Genomic DNA, 18,877 nt, shown 5'->3' with positions numbered 1-18,877 from the left:
GACACGCTTGCGTGGTCGCAGTGTTTCATGGGAATTGTAGTTCCCCAGGGCCCGGCCCCCCCCTGAGTTAGGGGTTTGATGAATGAGTGGAGTCTAGGCGAGCACGGCGAACGTAGACATCCCGGAAAGTCATCAGGCAGCATGGGAGACACTTCAAGCTTGCAGATTCGCTCAAGTCACTGTGCTGACTTCGGAGGCGTAAAGTTACTGAGGCCAGGAGAGCTCTACAGGCCAAAGGTAAAACAGAATAGACATGCCCCGACTTCCGGAGCCTCAATGCTGTGTGTCTGCACCGTGAGCAGGTAGGCGAGGGAGAACAGTTTATTCCGCGCCTGCGCGCTGATATATTGGCGCCAAGTGCTGCCTTTAGCGGATGCTTGGAGAAGGGGAGAGAGGCCACGGCTCGGTTTCGGGGGCGCGCGTTCGCCGCCTCCGGCCCACAGAGAACCACCTTATCGTCCGCTTCTGCTCATCGTCCTCGCCTTGAGAATGTGGCCGCCAAAAGGAGGGCTGCACGTCGCTCACCGTCCTCGGTTCCGCTGTAGGAGTGAACTGCAGTCACTTGGCGTGACAGGGGTGAGAGGGGGCCGGAGAAACCAGTTTCTTTTGGCTCCTCCGAGGCACTGTAGTGGACGTCCAGCGCGTCCCTAGCAACCGTTTGCGCGCGCTCAGCAGCTTGCTTTCACTGAGGCCCGCCCATCAAGGTGTCTGGTTGGTTCTTGACCCCTTGTTACTCTGCCTACGATTGGTCGGTGGGGCAGAAGCGCGCGGATCTTTACGGTGTGAATCCGGCTGAGAGTTGCGCCGGCCTCAGGTGAGACACCAGCTTTCTAAGGAGCCCCGGGTGGTTGCGTGGCTCAGTTCTGCGTCGAGGTGGAGTAGCCGTAACCTCGCACGCGCGCACTCCCTCCGCCGGGTCCGGTCCCCGGGGTGGTGGCGGGTTCCGGCCGTTTGACCCGCGCTCAGGAGCCGCCAGCGCCCGAAAGTCTCTGACTGAACTGGAAGCTTTGCTTTAAGGTTAGAGTAGCGGGCCAGTGAGCTCTGGGGAATTCACTTATCTTCACCCCCTAATGCTGGGACTGCAGTTACGTGCGGCCATGACTGGCTTTTTATGTGCTTAAAGATTTAAACTCAGGTCCTCACGTTTGCATTAGCAAGAGCTTCTAACAGAGGGAGCCACCCAGTTCCTATAATTACTTTCTTTTCTTTTCTTTTATTTTTTTCGGAGCTGGGGACTGAACCCAGGACCTTGCGCTTGCTAGGCAAGCCCTCTACCTCTGAGCTAAATCCCCAACCCCCTGTAATTACTTTTAAGATAAAAATTTGTAGCATTAACAATTTAGTTTGAAGAATTTTTTAATATAAATTAAGATTTTATAACAGTATATTCTGAAGTTATACAAATTCTGAAAAAAAAAAAAACAAAGGTAAGATTTTGTGACATTGGCAGTGTATTTAGAAGCCGTGATTAAATGTCCTAACCTTCTTTGTAGGGTGGTTTTAAAAATAGAAAAAAACCCAGTATGGTCGTATCACTGTTTGATGTAGCAGTTATTAGTGCATTTGGCTACCTAGAGAAGATGTACATCTGTGACATTAAAATGCTCTACATGAAAACTTCTATCTCCTACCCATCCTTATTTTGTTCAAGCCTGGTGGTGTCATATACAGCCTTGAACATTATGTAGCTAATCTTGTTTCGTAATGAGCTGTTGCTTTCTGGGATCACATATGGGGTGCATGTGCCCGTGTATGGAATGTGCAGAATACTAAAGGCAAAGAGTCATACCTCATCAGTCAGTGGTGGATGTGCCTAACAGGTGGCGAGCTATGGGTTTGATACCTAGCTTCACACAAAAATACCACCATCAGGCTGATGGTGTCTTCCCAGACTTCCAGTGCCTCTGGAGACCTTGCCTCAAACAAACAAAAAAAAGGAAACAAAGTCTTACAGTTTGAGCCCAGTATTATGAGTAGGCACTTGCTTCCAAGGTCTGACAATTTGGGACCCATGTGGTAAAAAGAAGTGACTCCTTAAAGTTGTTTTCTGCCCTCCACACATAGGTGTGTGTTCTCTCTCTCTCTCTCTCTCTCTCTCTCTCTCTCTCTCACATACACACACACACACACACACACACACACACACACACACACACACAGATGTATTAAAACAGTTAAAACAAACACATGTAAACCCACCTAACTAACTGAGGAAGTAGGAGACTGTCATTTTGCCTCCATATTAAGTGCTCTGCCAGACTCACGAGGACTGTCTGCCTGAAGCGTGAGTCTTCAGTCCTGTTGGACTCTTATCCTGTGTGTGTATATTTTTAAGCAGTGTATTTAGATTTTTCTCATATTAAAGGAATCTTGCTGCAGATAAACCTTTTGGATTTGAAGGTTTTCACCGCGTACTGCCAAGATTGGTTCTTGCACACAGTTCCTTTCTTCTTGATGAATATTTAAGGTATATTTTCTTTTTGACTCTCTTCCCTCTTTCTTCTCTCCTCTCTTCTTGCCTACCTGGCTTCTTAGCTGTCTAGTTTTCCAGCCTTTTCTGTTTTGAGCCATGCTGGCCTGGAGTAGTCCTTGTGTACCTTGGTGTTTCTGTGTGTGGATAGACTAGGCCCTGCAGGGGAGCCTCTCAGGAAGGTGGCTTTTCTTTGCAGTTGGTTTGAAGAGAGTCTGTTTGATGGTAATTTTGAAAAACTTTGGGCCTGTGTTGCCTTGTTCTTTGCTTCTGGTATTACTGGGACATACTGGTTTTAAAGAGTTGGGTTAACAGTGGCTCTCCTAGTGAAAGAACCCCCCCCCCAGAAGAAAATGAGCTTCAGGTCCACAAATATAACGTAAAAGAATAAGTCTTAAGATCCACAGACTCAGTGCTGAAATAGGCCTGAACGAGCCCAGACATGCCCAGACACACCAACAGACCATAAAAGGAAAGGAATGCAGAACAAACCAGGAGTATCGGATCTGACTCACAGGCCATCTGGCAGGAAGAGATAAGCCCCTAGCCCCTGACATTCTAGACGCCCCAACCTGCACGTACTCTTTCACCATGTTGTAACCTCATTTGAATATGTTTAAAACAGCCAATTGTGTGTAGCTATACATTTGTGCCTCATTTGAATATCGTGTAAAATAGCCAATTATGTGTGACCATGCTTATGCGCCTCATTTGAATCCACCAATCCCTGTAACCATGCATCTGCTTATTGCATGTATACCCCTTATGACCCAGATGATCCAGGACAAATGACAAGCGTCTCCATGTCCTTCATCTGGCAGGCAGCACCAGATATCAGGGCTAAGCTACAGAGACTAGAGAATTTACAAGGGTATACATTACAGGATTTACTTAAGGAGTCAGAAAGAATTTATAACTAGAGAGAGACACAAGAAGAGAAGGAAGATAGGGAACGTAGAGAAAAGGATGAGAGAGACCGGAAAAGAAACAGAGAGTTGAGCCGAATCTTGGCCTCCAGAGTACAGGGTCAAGAGAGAAAGGGAGAGAGGATGGGAGCTCGAAAAGGACCAAAGCTGGATAAGGATCAATGTGCCTACTGCAAAGAAAAAGGACACTGGGCCGTAGACTGCCCCAAGAAGCCTCGCGGGTCCCAGAAGCCTCAGCCGCGGACCTCCGTCTTGGCCCTAGATGAGGATTAGGGAGTTCAGGGCCAGGAGCCCCCCCCCCCCCCCGAGCCCAGGATAACTCTTGAAGTTGGGGGGCAGCCAGTCACCTTTCTAGTGGACACAGGAGCCCAGCATTCAGTCCTCACCCAGGCCCCTGGACAACTCAGCGACCGGACGGCCTGGGTACAAGGAGCCACTGGCAGCAAGAGATACCGTTGGACTACAGATTGCTGGGTTCAGTTGGCTACCGGTAAGGTGACTCATTTCTTCTTGCATGTTCCGGATTGCCCATACCCTCTGCTGGGCCGTGACTTGCTTACCAAATTAAAAGCTCAGATCCATTTTGAAGAAGGAGGGGCCCGAATAACTGGCCCCCGCGGTACTCCTCTTCAGATTTTAACCCTTCAGTTAGAAGATGAATATAGACTGTATGAACCAGAACAGGACAAGCCAAAATCTTTAGAATTAGACTCTTGGGTCACGAGATTCCCATTGGCCTGGGCAGAGACTGGCAGGATGGGGTTGGCGCTCCAACAGCCCCCCCTAATTATCCAGTTAAAGGCCACCGCAACTCCTGTCTCCATTAAACAGTACCCCATGTCACATGAAGCTTACCAAGGCATAAGGCAACATATTAGAAGGCTCTTGGACCAAGACATTCTAGTCCCCTGCCGGTCACCCTGGAATATGCCTCTGCTACCTGTTAAGAAGCCTGGCACTGGAGACTATAGGCCAGTACAAGATTTGAGAGAAGTCAACAAAAGAGTAGAGGATATTCACCCAACTGTCCCGAACCCTTATAACTTACTCAGCACCCTGCCCTCATACTCTTGCAGTACGGAGACGACCTCCTCCTAGCGGCCACCTCTGAAACAGCATGCCTCCAGGGAACTGAATCCCTCTTGCAGACTTTGGGATGATTGGGGTATCGAGCCTCTGCCAAAAAGGCTCAGATCTGCCAAACCCAGGTCACTTATTTAGGATACCAACTAAGGGACGGACAGCGATAGCTGACCCCGGCTAGGAAACAGACCATGGCCGGCATCCCCGCTCTAAGAAATGGCCGACAGCTGCGGGAATTCTTAGGAAAGGCGGGATTCTGTCGCCTCTGAATTCCTGGGTTCGCCGAGATGGCAGCCCCACTGTACCCGCTCACTAAACCGGGGGTACTCTTCCAATGGGAAACGGAATACCAGGAAGCATTTGATAACATCAAGCGGGCCTTGCTGTCCTCCCCTGCCTTGGGTCTCCCAGACATCACCAAGCCCTTTGAACTATTTGTAGATGAAAAACAAGGGTATGCTAAGGGGGTCCTAACATAAAGACTAGGACCCTGGAAGCGCCCGGTAGCCTACCTGTCTAAAAAATTAGACCCTGTGGCCTCCGGTTGGCCACCATGCCTGAGAATGGTGGTAGCCATTGCCGTCCTGACCAAAGACGCTGGGAAGTTGACCTTGGGACAGCCACTCATCATCCTGGCATCCCATGCAGTAGAGGCTTTAATAAAACAGCCCCCTGACCGTTGGCTCTCTAACTCCCGTATGATCCACTACCAAGCCTTGCTACTGGATGCAGAACGGGTCCATTTTGGGCCCATGGTCGCTCTCAACCCAGCCACTCTGCTTCCTTTGCCAGAGGAGGCAGAACAGCACGACTGCCTACAGATCCTTGCAGAAGTACATGGAACCAGGCCAGACTTATTGGACCAACCTCTTCAGAACGCTGACCACACGTGGTACACCGATGGTAGCAGCTACTTGGTGAACGGGGAGTGAAAAGCTGGAGCCGCGGTCACTACGGAAGACAAAGTGATCTGGGCGAGCGCCCTGCCTGCTGGTACCTCCGCACAACGGGCTGAACTCATTGCCTTAACCCAGGCGCTCAAGATGGCAGAGGGTAAGAGGCTAAATGTATACACGGACAGCCGTTACGCCTTCGCCACTGCACACATCCACGGAGAGATCTACCGGAGGAGGGGGCTGCTCACATCTGAGGGTAAGGACATTAAAAACAAGGCTGAAATTCTGGCCCTCCTGGCAGCCCTGTTCCTACCCAAAAGACTGAGCATTATACATTGCCCAGGACATCAGAAAGGACACAGCCCCGAGGCACGGGGAAATCAGCTAGCTGACGCCTCGGCGCGTGAGGCCGCCATAGGCACCCAAGTTCTGTCCTTAAATAACCAAGATCAACCCACGTCTCCACAGCCAGAACAGACTGGTTGGCTCTATACCATGGAGGACATAGAGCTCCTAAAGAAAATGGGGGCCGTTTGGTTGCCTCAACTAAAGCGGTGGGTCTATACAGGAAAAACAGTTATGCCTACGAAGATGACCTTTGAATTAATCTCCTACCTACATAAATTAACCCACCTGGGACTCAAAAAGATGAAGACCCTCTTAAAACGAGAGGAGGTTGACACCTACCTCCTGGGTCGAGATCAGGCCTTGCGGGAGGTGACTGAGAGCTGCAGGGCCTGTGCTCAGGTAAACCCAGGAAAAGCTAAGAATGGACAAGGGGTCCGCCCCCGAGGACATCAGCCTGGTACCCACTGGGAGATTGAAATCAAGCCAGGTATATACGGACACAAATACCTCTTAGTGTTTGTAGACACTTTCTCCGGATGGGTGGAGGCTTTCCCCACGAAACGTGAAACAGCCAAGGTGGTGACCAAGAAGCTCCTCGAAGAAATCTTCCCCAGGTATGGAATGCCCCAAGTACTGGGGTCAGATAACAGGCCTGCTTTCGTCTCCCAGGTAAGTCAGTTGGTGGCCAAGTTATTGGGGATTGATTGGAAGCTACATTGTGCTTATAGACCCCAAAGTCAGGACAGGTAGAGCGCATGAATAGAACAATTAAGGAGACTTTATCCAAGTTAACGCTCGCAACTGGCTCAAAGGATTGGGTGTCCCTACTACCCCTAGTTCTATACCGGGCCCGGAATACACCAGGCCCCCATGGCCTGACTCCCTTTGAAATAATGTATGGAACCCTACCCCCATTTATCAATTTCTTTGATTCAAATATCACTGAATTCGCTAACAGCCCTTCCTTGGCAGCACATCTTCAGGCCATACAAATCGTGCAGAGAGACATCGGGAAACCTCTGGCAGTGGCCTACCAAGATAGGCTTGAACAACCGACGGTACCACACCCGTTCCAGATCGAAGACACCATGTGGGTACGCAGACATCAGACCAAGAATCTCGAGCCACGGTGGAAAAGACCCTATACAGTCCTCCTGACTACCCCGACAACCTTGAAGGTAGACGGAATTTCGGCTTGGATCCACGCGTCTCACGTCAAGGCAGCCCGACCTGAAGAAACGGCGGATCACAACACCGCACCCCAGACATGGAAGGTTCAACGCACTCAAAACCCCCTAAAGCTAAGACTCTCACGTTGTTACTCTTAACTATCTTATGGACCAGGGGTGGGGCGAGTCTGGGGGCTAGCCCTCACCAGGTATATAATATGTCCTGGATAATAACTAATTTAGAGACTGGCTGGTCTCAAGTTTTGGCCAATGGCAAACATGCTGAAGGCACCTCGTGGCCCCCATTGACTTTCGACCTTTGTCAGCTGGCTAAGGACTCCTGGGAGCATACTGAGCGGACTCCCCACAACTCATACCCACCCTGCAGACACTCTGACTGGTATACATGTCCCGGAGGTAAGAGGACACAGGAGTGCGGAGGTCCCGAAACCTTCTACTGCACTAAGTGGGGGTGTGAGACTTATACTCGAGGATGGTGGGAGACCAAGAAGGGAGACTTAGTGGTCTTCTCTCCTGAGACTCCAGGCGAATCCCGAATTACAGTGGAATTCACGGATCAAGGTAAAAGCACAGACTGGAAGGTGGGGTGTAGATGGGGGATACAGTTGTACACACCTGGCCAGACTAACCCAGGACTTTTGTTCTCCCTCCAACTGGTGAGAGACCGGGTTAGACAGGAGATTGGTCCTAACCCAGTCCTTGTGGACCAAAAGCCCCCTTCCTGACCAGCGCCGGCATTGCCCCCGGTTGAACCCCTACCATGGCTAAACACCACCCAGACCCCCGGGGACATCTCAACCACCCCCTCCCCAACTAGGGGCCCCTCCAAACTGGCCCCCCAGTTGCCAGGAACGGGAGACTGGCTAATCAACCTAGTGACCGGAGTATACCTGGCACTCAATTATTTAGAACCTGACAAGACCCGGGAATGCTGGCTGTGCCTGGTTTCTAGCCTGCCTTATTACGAGGGCGTGGCAGTCATGGGGAATTATACTAACCAGACCACAGCCCTGGCTAGCTGCACAACCCTCCCTAGCCACAAGTTGACATTGCCGGAAGTCTCAGGGCAGGGACTCTGTATAGGAACTATACCCCCCCACTCATCAGGTCCTCTGCGATACCACCAGGAGGATCCCCACCGGAAGCTACTACGTAGTAGCTCCTGCAGGCACTTATTGGGCCTGTAACACCAGGCTGACACCTTGCATCTCCGCCGCAATCCTCAACAGATCCTCCGACTATTGTGTACTGGTAGAAATCTGGCCTAAGGTCACCTACCATGAGCCCGAGTACATATACTCTCATTTTGAGGGGCTGACTCGATTCAGGCGAGAACCCATCACCATGACCCTAACTCTATTCCTAGGAGGGATGGCTGCAGGTATAGGGACGGGAACCACTGCCCTCATCAAGACAGGTCACTTTCGTCAGCTACAGGCGGCCATGAATGCAGATCTAAAAGCCATTGAGGAATCTGTGAGTGCATTAGAAAAATCCTTAACATCTCTGTCTGAAGTAGTCTTACAAAATAGAAGAGGGCTAGACATGCTGTTCCTTCGCGAAGGAGGACTATGTGCTGCTTTAAGAGAAGAATGTTGTTTCTATGCAGATCATACAGGACTAGTGAGAGTAATATGGCTAAGCTCCAAGAACGCTTGGCCCAAAGACAGAAGCTGTTTGATTCCCAACAAGGCTGGTTCGAGGGGTGGTTTAACCGATCCCCTTGGTTTGCTACCCTGATGTCCACCTTGATGGGACCCCTAATTATTCTCCTCCTAATCCTCCTCTTTGGTCCCTGCATCCTAAACAGATTGGTACAGTTTATGAAGGACAGTCTCTCAGTCATTCAGACACTTGTCTTGACCCAACAATACCAGAAGATAAGACAACAAGAAGAGATTCCTTAAGGCCCAGCTTGAGTAAAAGATTTTACTCAATGTTAAAAGAAAATGGGGGGGGGGGGGGCTGGGGATTTAGCTCAGTGGTAGAGCGCTTACCTAGGAAGCTCAAGGCCCTGGGTTCGGTCCCCAGCTCCGAAAAAAAGAACAAAAAAAAAAAAAAAAAAAAAAAAAGAAAATGGGGGAAAGACCCCCCCCACCCCCAGAAGAAAATGAGCTTCAGGTCCACAAATATAACGTAAAAGAATAAGTCTTAAGATCCACAGACTCAGTGCCGAAACAGGCCTGAACGAGCCCAGACACGCCCAGACACACGGGGCCGGGCCTGGGTCACCGTTAAAACCAACAGACCATAAAAGGAAAGGAATGCAGAACAAACCAGGAGTATCGGATCTGACTCACAGGCCATCTGGCAGGAAGAGATAGGCTCCTAGCCCCTGACATTCTAGACGCCCCAACCTGCACGTACTCTTTTCACCATGTTGTAACCTCATTTGAATATGTTTAAAACAGCCAATTGTGTGTAGCTATACATTTGTGCCTCATTTGAATATCGTGTAAAATAGCCAATTATGTGTGACCATGCTTATGCGCCTCATTTGAATCCACCAATCCCCGTAACCATACATATGCTTCTGTACGCCCGCTTCTGCTCCCCAGAACCCTATAAAAACCCCATGCTGGAGCTGCTCGGGGCGCAAGCCCTCCAAAGAGACTGTGTGCCTGCAGGTACCTGTGTTATTCAATAAACCCTCTTGCTGATTGCATCCAGTGGTCTCGGCTCAGTCATTGGGTGCGTAGGTCTCCTCCTGAGGGAAGGTCCTCTCTGGAGGTCTTTCACTAGAGTCCCTGGCTGTATGGGGGTTGTAGGATGGCTCGCCTCTGATTCCAGTTCATGTCACTTTTACCTTTTGGAAGTTCTCTTCCCTTCACATATCTCAGAGATGTATAGAATGACATTCTTGGTGAGCATTGGTTGTTATAAAACACACGGGTTGCTCAGAACGTGTTTCCAGCCTTGGCTTTTTCTTTCTTATTTGCAGAATCAAAGTTCACTTTGTTTATGTTTGAATTTTGTTGTTATTATGTGTGTGTCTATGGTTTGTGTGAGTCTGTCTGTGTGTACACCTTTGTAAGTAGGGGCACAAAGGGACGTCAGAGAAAACTTTCTGGAGTTGGCTTTCCCTTTCTATCTTTACATAGTTTCCAGGAGATTAAACTCAAGTTACCAGGCTTCCTTGGCAAGTACATTTACCTGCTGAGCCGTCTTGTTGGCCCTGGCAGTTTTGTAAACTTTTCATTTCTGTCTTTAAACTCACCCAGAAATAATCTTTATATATAGGAAGTCACAGGATGCAATTTCATTCCAAATTTAACTATTTAAAAGTACAAGTCACAGTTATTAAGCACGTAGTTTCACTTTTTTTATTATTATATGTAAGTACACTGTAGCTGTCTGTCTTCAGACACACCAGTAGGGGGCATCCAATCTCATTACAGATAGTTATGAGCCACCATGTGGTTGCTGGGATTTGAACTCAGGACCTTTGGAAAAGCAGTCAGTTCTCTTAACCACCATCTCTCCAGCCCTTGTCTCACTTTTAACTTAGCTTTTGAAATTCTGCAGCAGTGCTGTGGGGTGTGAGCCATCTTGTTATTGCCTCATTTTATGTGATACTTGAAGGCTATGTTCTCTAGTTAGTACAGTTGTGCTGGGGAACACTCTATGGATTTCCCATCTGTGCCAGGCTTATATTTCTTGGTCTCCTTCCGAAATTGACTGTGTCCTATTGCCCATTTATTTACTTTGTGTAACTTCATGGCATGTTGTAATGCCAGCATTTTGTTCTTTCTGTGTAAGGGGCCCTGCCCTGCTGTGCTCAGGAGCTATTGACAAGGCCCATCAGCCACTTCACTCGGATCAACTTGTAGAGACCATCTTGTTCTTTTTTGAGACATGGAATCCCTGGCCATCCTTGAGCTTTTACTGTATAACTGAGAATGGCCTTGTATTTCTGATCTGTTTGCTCCACCTCTCAAGTGCTGGGATTATAGAGGTATATCACAACACTATACTTAGCTGGGCTCCTAGGAGGTTTCTCCTAGATTCTTGTGTTTTTGTTTTCTTTTGATTTTTCCTTGAGTCAGGATTTCTCTGTGTAGTCCCGGCTGTCCTAGAACTTGTTCTGTTGACCAGGATGGCCTTGAACTCACAGAGATCTGTCTGCCCCTGCTTATTCCAGAGTGCTGGGATTAAAAGCATGCACCACTTGGCAGTTCTGGTCATTTATAAGAATAGGTACCTGTCCCTTCCTAGGGGTAACAGTTCTGTCCTATATTGAAAAAGGTCCAGACCCCTGCTGATCTAAGCTTGATCATTCTTGTGAGGCGGTTTCTCAGTTAATTCTCAGGTATGTTAGAATAGCTGGATTTCTTGGACCTGCCAATGGATGAGTAAAGATACAGAGACTCAAAATTAATAATTTTATTATAATTAGGCCTTAGTTTAGGCTATCTCCCAGCTAGCTCATCTAATTTAATTAAACTGGACCATTCTAATCCAAGTCTGCCACATGGCTTCTGGTTTGTCCGATCTCCTTCATGTCTGGCTAGCCAAATCTTACAGCTTCTGCTTTTTCACCCCGAGGCTTTCTCAGCCTCGAAGTCCACTTTTTCTTTCTTGCCTAGCTATTGGCTGCCAACTCTTCATTAAACCAATCAGTGAGTGAGGAAGGTGTATGTTTACAAAACACTGAGGCAGGTGATGAACTATAAGAATAACAATACCCATATCTGGCTGGTTCTTAGCTCTCTGCCTGTACAGAATTAACAACTGAATAATACAGACTACCTTCACACAGTGCACCTCAATATGCTAGCATGGGGATCCTATGTAAAAAAAGGCTTTTGTGGACCTCAGAAGGGTGACCAAGATTATTTGTTCATAAACTTATGTTTTTGAAGGTAACCTAGAAGAAGGGGCTCATGCTTAAGGTGGGCATATCTTTGGCCCTGTGGTCTCCCTGTGTCATGGAAAAATCCAGCCAGTAAAATCCACTAGTCCTGATGTTGGCCCCACAGTATGTTTTTGTCCTTGTTAATCACTGAATTACTAGGTGGCCCTTACCTGTTCCTGGCAGAGAATAATACTTCTTAGTGGCTGGCTGTGGGGTGGCCTTAAGCATGGACCACTAGTAAATATACTAGGGTTGACACGCTTGCCAATGATATTATGGGACCACTCAGTATGTCCACTGTGGGAGTGAGCACATGGGACAAGGCTGTAGGAGCTCAGCGTACACACAGTAAGGTCAACACCTGGGATATTACAGTTAGTTTCCTAGTGTGACACTCTATTGTAGCTCTGAAAATGTGTTGTCACTTAGAAACTCAGTAAGGGCAAATGGAATTTTCTGTATATTTTTCTAATATTTGTTTTTGAGTCTACATTTATATCAGAATAAGGAGTTGAAATCACCACATCCCTAACCAGTCATGTCTCTGGAGGTGGTCTTGTTTTTATTATATGCTTCCGGGTGCTCTGTGAGTGGCTGGTTCTTGTGGCATCCTTAAAAACCTTTACCTGGGAACATTTCCACATCTGTGAACCTGCGTTTCCTGCTTTCTCTTGTGGCTCTTCCATTGCATTCTGTTTCTTTCTCACTTTGCTTCTTGCATTTCTGTGTATTTTTTCTGAAAGAGTTTTTCTTGTAGCACAGATTGGGCTGACTACACTCACTCTGTACTTCCTGACCTGGGATGCCAGTACTTAAGCTGGTTTGACTGCTTTTGTGTTCTGTACTGCAGATGTTAATCACATACCCTTTGTTTTCCAGGTGAGGGCTGTTGGAAGCAAGAGCTTGGTGACCAGTTGCTCTGCTCTTCATGGAGGACAGAGGTCCACCAGTTCTTGCTGAGGACTGGAAGTCTGAGAGTCTTCCTGCCCAAGAGGGCCCAGCTACCCAGGCTTTCGTTGAGCCCAGCAAGCCTCTCTCCATAGCCCATAGACACCTGAACAGGAAGAATGGGCTTTCTAGACTCTGCCAGAGCCGAATGGCACTCTCCGGTAAGCACCTTGTGATGCTGTGGGCATCAACTTTGTAAACTGAAAACCAAGTTGCAGTTTCCTTCCCTGGAAGCCCTTTTGTCGAGGACCAAAAGATGGTTTATGTTTTCAGAGCTGTTTCCCAAGATTTTGGGCTGTGCCCTCTGGTCCTGCACTGCAGTCAGGAGGGAAGAGCTATAGGATTGGAGTTGGGGGTGGATTGAGGAACAGCCAAGGCGTGTGCTTGAAACTGAGGGTGATCTAGAAAGCAGGGAAGTCCTTTAGGATGACAGAAGAGATTGTCCAGGAGCCAGGGCAGAGCACAGGGAAGAGTTAAGATCCTATCTTAAGGTCATAGAGCAGCTTGCAGGGCACCAAATGTTGAGGCCCAGCTAGTGTGTGGGACCCGGGACAGTAGGAGCAGCGAGTCCAGGGGAAGAGCAGAGACCACAGCTTCCCAGGAGGCTGCTTCCTCTAGCACTGGCCAGGCACCTGTACTTAGTGTTGACATGGCAGCTTGGTTTGAGGAGGATGTCACAGGCAGCTGCCCAGGGAACAGGGGCAAGAGGTAGGGGTGCGAGGAGGGCACTGGCTTGGTCACTGCGGGGTAAGTGTGTGGTCTTGGAAGGTTAGACTGAGGCAGTGTGCTGAGAACATCTAGATTCTAGATGAAGGACACAAAGGAAAGGGGAAAGGACCAGTCTGAGAGTGGTGAGGACTCAGGTAGGAAGATTAGAAGCCAGTGTAGGAGGTATGGGAATTGAGTCTTGGAGGTGATTGGAGCTACAGGCAGGCATACAGGGCAAAACTGCTTTGATCTCTCCAGCGTACTAAAGGCACATAACAACGGGAGGGTGGGCGGATCAGTTGGTGGTGAGAGATGGGAGGGGAAGGCATTCAGGGGCATAGATGGAGGGTCTGGGAGGTGGTAGCTGCAGAGGAGCTCAGTGCTTCTGATAGATGAAGTGGAGTGAAGACTGGGGACTCACTGATGGGAGAGACATTGTAAGCAAGAGCTTTCTAGATGTGAAGCTCAAGGCCCTAAGAGTTTGACCTAGACAGAAATGTTCATCTTGATCTGTCTGTATTTCTCAGGGAATATTAACCCGTGCCACTGAACCCCTAAGGGTTATTTTGGAAAGACTCATGAGTCACAGACTGTGCTATAGCACTGTGGGTTAGATAAGGCCTGCTCTGGCAGCCATTTGAGATTTAATACTTTCTGTCCATCCTTTCCTCACAGAGGATAGGTGGAGCTCTTACTGTCTTTCATCATTGGCTGCCCAAAACATCTGCACAAGCAAACTGCACTGCGCTGCTACACCTGACTATGCTGACCCTATAGCTGGCCCACTGGGCAGTACATCGTGCTGCTCCTTGCTACGTGGCCTGGCTTCAGGGTGCTCTGGACCTCTGCTCTCGACCCCTGTGTGCAACCCTAACAAGGCTGTCTTTACTGTGGATGCCAAGACCACAGAGGTATTTGCTATAGTTTGAGACCCAACTTGTAGATCTGGAGTTGTGAAACCTGGTCTACATTTCTACATTTTCATAATAGTCTTTTAAGTTACTTGGTCATATTATATGTGTGTATGTGTTTTGATGCATGTGTGGCACCGTGTGAGTGTGGAGATCAAAGGACAATCTATGGTACTCTATTTTCTCCTACTTTGTTGGTCTCAGGGATGGAAGTCAGGTTGTTAGGCTTGATGGTAAGTTATCTGCTGAGCCATCTCTTCAGCCCTTTTCTAGCTTCTTGATTGGCATGTGGGTGGTTCGAGTGGAGGAGTGTCCTAGGTACAGTGGTTCTGATTGAATGTATCTGTGAGGTAAAGGTGCCTGAGGAGCATAGGGTGAGCATCATTGTCCCAGCCCCTGATGGGAAGTGCTACAGCAGTGGCTCTCAACCTTCCTGATCCTGAGACCCTTTAAGATGCTCATGCCCTGGGGACCCCAACCATAAAATCAACTTTGTAGCTACTTAGTAACTAATTTTGCTGCTGTTTTGAATTGTAATATAAATATTTTTGGAGACAGAGGCAAAAGTGGCTGAGAAAGACTGTCCTAAAGGCAGTGCTGGGGAAAGGGCAGGGCTCGGGCCTCCTTGTATTGTTTTCTCCTTGGTTTTCTAGGGGCCCTAGTAATTGCTGTTGATATGCGTGTCCTCTGCAGATTCTGGTTGCCAATGACAAAGCCTGCAGCCTCCTGGGGTATAGCAGTCATGACCTGATTGGCCAAAAGCTTACACAGTTCTTCCTCAAGTCTGATTCCGAGGTTGTGGAAGCCCTCAGCGAGGAGCATGTGGAGGCTGATGGCCACGCTGCAGTAGTGTTCGGCACGGTGGTGAGTGAGTGTGCACTCATGTATGCATGTGCTGGGGAGGAGGGCTTGTGGGGTGGAGGGATGCTTTCCCTGTCTTTAAGGTAAGAGTAGCATGTAAAGGGACAGGCTCCATTTCCCTGCTTCAGTTCTGACTTTGAACTGTTTGCTGCTCTGAGGTTGGCAGCACCTACAATTTTCGCATCCTGACTGAAACTTGGACCTAGTACTATTTCCCTACTTCGGATGAGAAGAGGATATAAGATAGATATGGTGGCTGTGTAGCTCTGTTGTCTTTGGAGAGCTCCAAAGTTTGGTGAGGCTCGAGGCTTGAGGCTTAGACTACATTTGGAAGAACCTCGGGTACCACATGAAAGTCCCAGAAAAGTGGTCTAATCCCCTCCAATTTTTCATGTGTTTGTTGTTAGTGCATATTTATAAATGTCACAGTTTTCTTCTAACCTGGCTACCTTCCAGTTTATTGAGACAGGACTATTTATTTAACAGCTTTAAGGTGTAACAACTGAGCAGTATTAATCTATTTTAATCCTCTAAGCGTATCTGGCTACCTCCCAGGCAAAATCTCGGAGATACTTACATTTTATGGCTTTCTCTGCTCCAGGTGTGTTTTGGTTAGGTTTTTACTGCTGTGAACAGACACTGTGACCAAGGCAATTCTTATAAAGGACAGCATTTAATTGGGGCTGGCTTACAGGTTCAGAGGTTCAGTCCATTATCATCAGGGTGGGAACATGGCAGCATCCAGGCAGGCATGGTGCAGGAGGAGCTGAGAGTTCTATGTCTTCATCTGAAGGCTGCTAGGATGAAGGTCTTAAAATCCATACCCACAGTCACAGACCTACTACTCCAACAGGACCACACCTTTTAGTCCCTGGGTGAAGCATATACAAACCATCACAAGGCGTTTAAATTTCTTCTTTTTTTAAAAAAAATTTTTTTATTCACTTTATATCCAGATCACAGCCCCCTCCTTCTCTTCCCAGTTTCACCCTTACAAGTCCCTTCCGTCACTGTAGTAGTAGTGGGGAAGGGGATCCAATCAATGGCAGGGAACAGAGACTGAGCTAGCCCTGCTCTACTTGTTAGGGAGACCACATGAAGACCAAGGTGTACATTTGCTACAAATGTGTAGAGGGTCTAGGTCCAGCTCCTGTGTGCTCCCTGGTTGGTGGCCCAGCTCTATGAGCCCCCATGGTCCCACTTGAGTTGATTCTGTGGGTCTTTTTGTGGTGTCCTTGACTCCTTCAACTTGCTCACCTCTATCCCCCACTCTTCTACAAGGCTTCACCTGATATTTGAATGTGGGTCTCTGCACCTGCCTCCATCCACTGCCGGATGAAGCCTCTCAGGAGACAGTTATGCTAGGCTCCTGTCTGCAAGCACAGCAGAATACCATTAATAGTGTCAGGGGCTGGCTCTCTCACATGGGATGGGTCTCAAGTTTGGGCTGTCATTGGATGGCTGTTCGCTCAGTTTCTTTCTGCTCTATTTTTATCCCTGCATTTTTTGTAGGCAAAACAAATTATGATGTCTCCTGGACCCTCTTCCCTCTCTCCCTCCCCTTCCCCTGGGTGGGAGGAAGTCCAGCTCTATTCTCTCTCTTGCTTAGTCACTGGCTGATCACTTTACTGAATCAGGGAATAATTGGAAAGCAATGTTTATATAACATCGAGACAGGAGATTCTCAGAATAAGGATTGCAGCCAGATGTGGGGGCATAGAGATCTTCATTTGAATAATAGGAGGATAATCTTTACACAGTACACAATAACATGCTTACAGTATGCGTGCGTGCGTGTGTGTGTGTGTGTGTGTGTGTGTGTGTGTGTGTGTGTGCGCGCGTGCATGCATGTGGCAGCTTGAGGTTGGTGTCAGGAATTATCCTCTCACTCTTCCACATTATTCATTGCGGCAGGCTCTCTCAGTCAATCCCAGAGCTCTACAATGGCTAGTCTTCCTAGCTGACTTGCTCTGGGTATCCAGTCTCTAGCTCCAACACTGGACTTCGAGCTGATCCCCACTTTCCCATAACATTTAAATGGGTTTCTGGGGATGCTAACATAGGTTCTCATGTCTGTATGGCAAGTACTGGAACTGATGGACCATCTCCTAAGCCCTCTGAAACGATATTAGTGTTAGTGCACCTGACTCTTACCTGTAGATCCACACATTCCATTTATTTGCTGTGTGTTTGGTGGTGGGGTGAGAGTGTTTTACTGGAGAGTTTTGTTCCTCTTTCCTAGGCTGCTGGATATATATATATCTGGGATGTTGACAGGTGAGTTGAATTGTTCAATGCTAGGCGCTGAACCCCAGGCATGAGAACTTGGACAGGGTCAGTGAACAAGTTACTAGATCAAGAAGCTGATTGCTACTAAGAAAACAATTACAGCCTTCAGCACATGTTAATGCTTATTTCTTTTTCCTTTTTAAAAATATTTGTTTTATTTTTATTTTATGTGTATGTATATGAACGCATGTATATGGGAAGCCAGGCAAAGCCTGGAGATGGGATGTAGGCAATTGTGAGTTGCCCACTGTGACACTGAACTTAGGTCCTTTGGAAGAGCTGCAAGTACTCCTAACCACTGAACTGCTCTCCAGCAGTAGGAGCAGATACTGCTTTCCCTCCTAACCACTGAACTGGTTCTCCAGCAGTAGGAGCAGATACTGCTTTTCCCTGCTACCTTACAGTGAAGCTATTGGTCAGTTTTTCAGAAGCACAGAACAAACTATGTATCTGGATAAAGGATTTTTAGATTTGTTCACATAGTTGGAAACTGGATAGTTCTGTAGTAACTGTGTGCTGGCTGGAGAACGAGTGGAACCAGTAACCACTCAGTTTAGAAATCTAAATGCTTCAGAACCACAAGGACAGATGGTGCAGCCTCAATCTGGAGGACGAAGGCCCTGAAAAGTTGCTGATGCACGTGTGCATTCAAGGTTGGAGACTGGAGTTCAGTGTCCATGGTGATAACAATAACAAAAAACATCCAAAGTCAGAAAAGCTGGGTGTGTTAGTTAGGTTTTTAGTGCTGTGAACAGATACCGTGACCAAGGCAACTCTTATGAGGATCATTTAATTAGGGCTGGCTTACAGGTTCAGAGGTTCAGTCCATTATCATCAAGTCAGGGGAGCAGTGCAGCGGCCAGGCAGGCATGGTGCAGGAGGAGCTAAGCATTCTACAGCTTCATGTGAAGGCTGCTAGGAGAAGACTGGTTCCCATGAGGCCAGGAGTAGGGTCTCAAAGCCCACTCCCACAGTGACACACTTCCTCCAACAGGGCCACACCTACTCCAACAAGGCAGCACCTCCCAATAGTGCCACTCCCTGGGTTAGGCATTTCAAACTACCATACTGGGGTAATAATTTATACCAGTAATCCCGCCACACCAGAGATCAGAAGTTGAAGGCCAGCTTGTGCTACTTAGGGGGCTTGAGGGCAGCCTGGCCACATGAGAACCTGTCTTAAAACAACACCAACAGCAAAAGGATAGTTGAGTGTGCATGTGAGCTTTTCTTACCTGTTGCTTCTCTTTTCCACATAGGCTCCTGCCTCCCATTCAAGAATGATTTTGTCCTCTTGGTCCACAGACTCACCAATTCTCTCTGCAAGTACCATCATAGATACACCCTGAGTGTGCTTCAGGAGTTTTCTAGGTGTTTCTCAATCAAGTACCA

At 48.0% G+C, this 18,877-nt stretch overlaps 2 protein-coding genes across 11 annotated transcripts in view; both read left to right on the top strand.

Annotated features, from left to right (window-relative positions):
• The first annotated feature begins 36 nt into the window (after window positions 1–36).
• Window positions 37–18,877, top strand: part of Pask (PAS domain containing serine/threonine kinase) — a 41,736-nt gene continuing 22,895 nt past the window's right edge. For 2 of the 8 annotated variants that reach the window (NM_001432220.1, NM_001432218.1), the window contains 4 exon segments: window positions 760–814; window positions 12,648–12,877; window positions 14,100–14,335; window positions 15,029–15,199. In NM_001432220.1, the coding sequence (NP_001419149.1) occupies window positions 12,697–12,877; window positions 14,100–14,335; window positions 15,029–15,199 (588 nt within the window). In that variant the 5' untranslated portion in view covers window positions 760–814; window positions 12,648–12,696. 8 annotated transcript variants of the gene reach the window in all.
• LOC102549694 (protein NYNRIN-like) lies at window positions 3,252–9,578 on the top strand. 3 transcript variants are annotated; one of them, XM_087569033.1, is made up of 2 exons: window positions 3,252–6,337; window positions 6,696–8,990. In XM_087569033.1, the coding sequence occupies exons 1-2, from the start codon at window positions 5,523–5,525 to the stop codon at window positions 6,763–6,765; spliced, it is 885 nt and encodes a 294-aa protein (XP_087425159.1). In that variant the 5' UTR covers window positions 3,252–5,522; the 3' UTR covers window positions 6,766–8,990. The 3 variants fall into 3 exon arrangements, with proteins under 3 accessions (XP_087425159.1, XP_087425157.1, XP_087425158.1); XM_087569031.1 differs by having other exon boundaries at window positions 4,473–6,392; window positions 6,696–9,578; XM_087569032.1 differs by having other exon boundaries at window positions 4,473–6,392; window positions 6,682–8,990.

Source organism: Rattus norvegicus, chromosome 9 (genome assembly GCF_021556685.1).
Source record: "Rattus norvegicus strain SHRSP/BbbUtx chromosome 9, alternate assembly SHRSP_T2T, whole genome shotgun sequence".
Lineage (NCBI taxonomy): Eukaryota > Metazoa > Chordata > Mammalia > Rodentia > Muridae > Rattus > Rattus norvegicus.
Note: the sequence above shows the minus strand (reverse complement) of the source record. Positions and strands in the feature narration are given on the sequence as shown.